The 6,042-nt window shown below is 48.7% G+C and overlaps 2 protein-coding genes across 2 annotated transcripts in view; one reads left to right on the forward strand and one right to left on the reverse strand.

Moving 5' to 3' along the window:
• CD6 (CD6 molecule) overlaps window positions 1-516 on the reverse strand; it is a 79,225-nt gene extending 78,709 nt beyond the window's left edge. Inside the window, exon 1 of the mRNA XM_023743172.1 lies at window positions 442-516. The gene's annotated coding sequence lies outside the window, so the exon portion shown is untranslated. The remainder of the gene's footprint in view (window positions 1-441) is intronic.
• The window catches only part of SLC15A3 (solute carrier family 15 member 3), a gene marked incomplete at its 5' end in the record, with an annotated part of 12,564 nt that continues 6,523 nt past the window's right edge, over window positions 2-6,042 (forward strand). The window contains 3 exons of the mRNA XM_023743196.1: window positions 2-460; window positions 4,492-4,781; window positions 5,380-5,527. Coding sequence (XP_023598964.1) covers window positions 2-460; window positions 4,492-4,781; window positions 5,380-5,527 — 897 coding nt within the window. The remainder of the gene's footprint in view (window positions 461-4,491; window positions 4,782-5,379; window positions 5,528-6,042) is intronic.

Raw genomic sequence — 6,042 nt, forward strand, 5'->3', positions numbered from 1 at the left:
GGCGGGCGCCGCCGTGCTGCTGGTGGAGATGCTGGAGCGCGCCGCCTTCTTCGGGATCTCGGCCAACCTGGTGCTCTACCTCAACAGCAAGAATTTCAACTGGGCCGGCCACCAGGCCTCACGCGCCGCACTCGTCTTCCTGGGCGCCTCCTACCTGCTGGCACCTGTGGGCGGCTGGCTGGCTGATGTGTACCTGGGCCGCTACCTGGCCTTGGCGCTCAGCCTGCTGCTCTACCTGGGCGCCTCAGGCCTGCTGCCCGCCACTGCCTTCCCCGACGGCCGCCGCTCCTTCTGTGGCGAGGTACCAGTGACGCCGATCGGGCCCGCCTGTCCCTCGTCCCACTGCCCACATACCCCGCCCAGCCCCTACTGCGCGCCTACTCTCTACGCGGCGCTGCTGCTGCTCGCCCTGGCCGCCAGCTCCGTCAGGACCAACCTTACCTCCTTCGGTGCCGACCAGGTAGGTGGCGCCTCAACGGGAGGCCCTGGGGATAAGCAGGCAAAGCAATGAACTTGAGATGGTGACTGGGAGTCAGGAGCCACCAGCACCTAGCGTGACCTCGGACAAACCACTTCCCCCTTTCTGTATCAAGTTTCCTTATATCTAAGATACCCCTAACCGGTTGCCTTCCAGTAGATCCTGACTCAGAGCGACCCCAAAGGATAGAGTAGAACTGCCCCATAGGGTTTCCAAGGCTGTAAATCTTTACGGAAGCATGTCACATCTTTCTCCCCCAGAGCGGCTGGTGGGTTCCAACTGCAGACCTTTTGGTTAGTAGCCTAGCGCCTTAACCACTGCACAACCAGGCCTCCTGGGGCTGCTTATATCTAAGATGAGGAGCGCAAACCTTAGCAACAGCAGTAATAACCATAGTTGGCCTTCTTTGAGCTATGTACCAGGCCCTATGCTAAGCACCTTCAATGTTTAAACTCGGTTAATCCTCTTAACTAGTCCCTGGGTGGTGCAAACTGTTAAGCAGCTTAGGTGCTAACCAAAAGTTTGGAGGTTGGAGTTCACCCTGAGGTGCCTCAGAAGAAAGGCCTGGTGATCTACTTCCAAAATATCAACCATTGAAAATCCTATGGAGCACAGTTCTACTCCGACACACATGGAGTCACCATGAGTCATAATTGATTCCATGGCAACTGGTTTGGTTTTTGACGTTAATCCTCTTAACTACCCATTTAAAAAAAAAAAATCCGTAGGTGGATAGTATTATTATGTCCATTTTACAGATAAGGAAACTGAAGTTCCACAACATTGATCAACTTGTCCAAAGTCACATACAGAGCAAGTCAAGGGTTACTAGCAGCTGAGCTCCCAGCCCCATCTTGAGCCCCATCTTTATGTGTTATATGGATCTGGGGGACTAGGGCAGGAGCAGCCCCCTCCTACCAGCAGTGCCAGGGATTGAGTCAGGCAGACTCTGGTTCAGATCCCAGTTCAACCACTCACTAGTGAGGGGCACTTGAGCAGACATCTTAATCTCTGGGTCTTCCTGTGTAGCCCCTAGAACAGAGCTCAATAGATACTTGCTGAATGAATGAGCAAATGTCTAATGACAAGGCTATATTTTAAAGCTCTACGCAGGGGGGTATTAGGCAATCATTTAAAATTATGCTACAAGGACTGTGCAATATCTTAAAACAACCAAGTATGGTGTTAACAAGCAAAAGAAGGAAGCAGAACAGCACACACAGGATAATTACAACCATATGAAAAGACCGTTATTAGTAGCCTTTGAGATGACTCTGACTCATGGCAACCTGATGTATAATAGAATGAAATGGTGCCAGTCCTGCACCATCTTCATGATTGTTGGTGTGTCTGAGTCCGTTGTGGTGACTATTGTGTCAGTCCATCTCACTGAAGGTTTCCTTTGTTTTCACGGACCCTCTGCTTTACCACCCATGATGTCCCTTTCTAGCAATCAGTCTTTCCTGATGACGAGTCCAAAGCAAGCGAGCCAAAGTCTCACCATTCTCACTTCCAAGGAACATTCTGGTTGTTTTTCATCTAAGAAAAGACTAGATGTCAACTAAAGGGGAAAACTGAAGAAAAAAAAAGTAACAGTGGTATGATCAGGCCACTAGACTAATAATGCTTCTTTTTTTCTGTTTCTGGTTTTTAAATGCATGCATTAAAATCATAAAGGGGACATTTTAAAAAGAATCCTCTCATCCTCCTGGCATCCATGACTGTGCACACAACAGTTTCCAGTGTCTTTGCCAGGAGTCATTCATCCAGTCTGTTTGGATTCCTTTGACAATGGGGTACTCACTGCCTCAAGCAGCCCTGTCCATTTCTGGCCCACTCCTGGACTTCCTTCAGACCAGGAGACCCCAACACCTGCTGATAGGAATCTCCCATCTTCCCTAATTCTACTCTTCCATTGACATCCCATGTCACTCCCAAATGCCCTTGACCTGTGACCTTAACCTCATTGACCTCCAGAGGACCTCAGCTGTCCAGTGTCCCCTGCCTCTCTCTCCTCCTGGTGGCAGAGCAGGTCTCTGGTGACAAGAACAGTGACAAAAAACTCCCACGCATTCTCTCATGTACTGAGCATGGAGTCTGGGCAGAGTGAGGCTTGAAGGCTGTCTGAAAGGATCTGAACTTGACCCCTAAGACAGTACAGGGATGGACATCACTGGATTTGAGTTCTGAAAAATGGCTGCAGTATAGAGTGGATGGAAGGACAAGAGTGGGTGCATCAGAGCCGTGAGGAGGCTGCTGCGGAATTCAGAGGGCAATCAGACTGGGGATGTGGGGGTGGGAGGGTTGGCACCATCTGGCAGACATTTATACCCAGGAACTGCATGTTTAACAGACTTGCTGATTGCAGAAAGCACCATCCATCATTCTAGGCAAAGTGTTTGCTCATTCTGGGGGAACTCATTGATATCCTAAACATACTGCCTGATTGTCCCCTTAGAGTTATAATCGGCATGTTCATTTACTTCCGATTAATAAGTGGATGTGGCTGCTCATAATGGGACTTACTCAATTTTCTGCTGGAAAATCTAGAGCAAGGATTCTCAGTGAGTGGATGTGCCACTCCCTCCCCATCACCAAGAGAAAACCTCAGAGTCTTCAAGGGAATGTTGTTTTAAAAGCTTCTTTATGGATAATAATTTTATGTTTAGCCAAGAAAAAAAAAAAATGCCTGTCTTTTCACAATGCAACTACAGAAAGTAAAGCTTGGCAAATTCATCTTACCAAAAAAAAAAAAAACCCTATCGCTGTGGAGTTGATTCGATTCCAGCTCATAGCGACCCTCTAGGACAGAGTAGAACTGCCCCATAGGGTTTCCAAGGTAGATTCGAACTGCCAACCTTTTGCCATCAGGGCTCCTACTGGAGATGTGTATTTGTGAATGGAAGGACAGTAATGTTTCTGAGATGTTGGGGTTTATAAAAAGGGTGAACGGTTTAACAATGTAGAGAATCATTTATCTAGAGAAGTGACTCCAAATGCTCATTGCTTTTTTTTTTTTTGTAATTTTTTTCTATTGTTTTAGAGATATACACACCAAAAACATTCGCCAGCACAACCACTTTACAGTTCAATGACGTTGTTTACCTTTTTCATGTTGAGCCACCATTATCGTTATCCTCGTTGCTTTCTAAAATGCAGATGCCAGGGCCCTCCTCCAGACCTGCTGAGTCAGAATCTTGGAACAGGGGCTGGGAAAGGTGGGGGCAGCCAGTGCTGCTGACCCAAACCAGTAGACTGGAAGGGGGCCTGGGGCCTCGCGCCTGACTGCTGCAGATTGATTCAAATGCTGGGTAAAGATTTTCAGCCCATCCACCCTTGCTGGGGGACCTAAAAGAAAAAAATTTTTTTTTTCCACATAGCCAGAATCACTCTTGGGGCTATGTCCAGGACTACATGTTTCCTTAATGATGCCAACCTTGTTTAATTGGGCACATTATCAGAGGGAGGCAAGTCAGGGGGAGAGATAAACAGCAATAGAATACTCTGCAGCTCCAAACTGCAGGGGAAATTCTCCATCATATTTCTAGCTGTTCTTTCAGTAATATGCATGCATCACATTTAATCACAGGAAGCAGAATTGAGGTCTTTATTGGCTTTTTGTCTGATTCTAGAAGTCGTACATACTGCAGGTTTGCACAGTCAAAAACAAAGGAGTAAATTGGCCAGAAATGAACGAAGTAGCATCTGAGACATCTGTTGTGTGCTCTACCTGGTGATGTAAAACAGCAGTGTGTGTCACGGGCACGAACAGACAGCTGCACCGAAACGTCCTGATCATTAGCAAGTGACTCCCAAGAGAAGGATTCATTCATTCATTCAACAAACGTTTACTGAGTGTCTATTTAGTGATTAGAGCCTAGGAAAGTGCCAGAATGCCCGCCCACTGACCCAAGAAGCATCTCTGTGGGAGAAGGGGGTACAGGTACAGAGGATACAACATGGGCAGAGTGCTCCTGGACCTCCTTGGGCTCACATTCACCCATGCCTGGCAGGTGACGAGTCTTGGCCGCAGTGCCACCCATCGCTTCTTCAACTGGTTTTATTGGAGCCTAAACCTGGGTGCTGTGCTGTCGCTGCTGGTGGTGGCCTTTATCCAGCAGAACATCAGCTTCCTGCTGGGCTACAGCATCATCGTGGGCTGTGTGGGCCTGGCATTCTTCATCTTCCTCTTTTCCACCCCTGTCTTCATCATCAAGCCCCCCACAGGCAGCCAAGTGTCCTCTATGCTTAAACTTGCACTCCGAAATTGCTGCCCCCAGCTGTGTTGCCGATACTCTGCCAGGTAAGGAGTGGGCCCTGGGTGAAGGGGGCCATCAGACCTGGAGAAGCTCCATACTTCTCCTGGAGAGGCATGGTCCAGATTGGGGACACTCTGGTTCAGCCCCAGTGACAGCCCTTTATTCTGATTTACTCTCCAGGGGGCCAGAGTTGCCCATAGTGGCTAAGGATGGTGATGGAGGTCAAAGTGGTGGTGATGGTGTTATTGGCAATGGGCTAACTGCAGAAAGTGTAAAGATGTTAATGATCTTGATAGTGATGGTGGTGATAAAGAGGGGGATGATAGTGTTTGTTATCTACAGTGAAGATAAACAGTGGTAACAGTGATGACAGTGGTAGGTGGTGATCACAGAGATGATGGTACCAGTGAAGGTTGTTGGGATACAATATGAAGAATTCTACACTACCCTCATATTAAGTACGAGAAGGTCTAAGAAATCAGACACCCTTGCTCCCTCCCTCATTAGCTGACAGCCAAGGCAGAAAGGTTCTGAATGGCCTTGTAGGAGCCCAGTGGCCTCCTTTGGCCCCTCTCCTTCCTAGGTAATTGACCACTTATGCTAAGCAAATCTGTTTTATGTGCTGTCCCTATGGCCCCACAGAGACCCACAAGGTGCCCAACTACTCCCTGACCAGAGGTCTCCCCAGCCTGGCGCTTCCCCACAAGAGGATGTCACCAACTTCCAGGTGCTGGTGAAGATCTTGCCCATTATGGTGACTCTGGTGCCCTACTGGATGGTGTACTTCCAGGTGAGGACCCCCTGACCCTTTGCTCTGGGAAGGGGGTGCTGGCTCCCCAGTCTTCTCACTGGGCTCAACTCTCACCACAGAAGCCTGGGGCATATGGGAGCAGGAAAAGGGAAAGAACCAAGTGAACTGCTGCTAGGTACCAGCATGTGTTTGTGGAATGAATCTCCCTTGGTGGGGAGAGGCAGGTGGTACAGCAAGAGGAACTGTTGAGACAGAGGCTCAGCTCCTTGAGTAAGTTGCTCCATCTCTCTGGGCCTAAGTTTCCTCATGTGCAAACTGGTAGCTTAGACTAGAGGCTCTTCCAGCACTAAAGTGTTTAGATTCTCCGGCTTAGCAACTGGGCCCAGAGAAGGTGTGTTGGCTGCTCAAGGTCCCACAGCAGGTTAGGAGCAAGCTCAGTGCTTTACAACAGAGGTTCCCCAACCTGGCTGTGCCTCAGAATCACTTGTGGAGCTTTTAAAGTAAATACAGATTTCTAAGTCTCACCTGACAACTGAATTGGAATTGCTTAGGGA

Source organism: Trichechus manatus, unplaced genomic scaffold, assembly GCF_000243295.1.
Source record: "Trichechus manatus latirostris isolate Lorelei unplaced genomic scaffold, TriManLat1.0 scaffold00240, whole genome shotgun sequence".
NCBI lineage: Eukaryota > Metazoa > Chordata > Mammalia > Sirenia > Trichechidae > Trichechus > Trichechus manatus.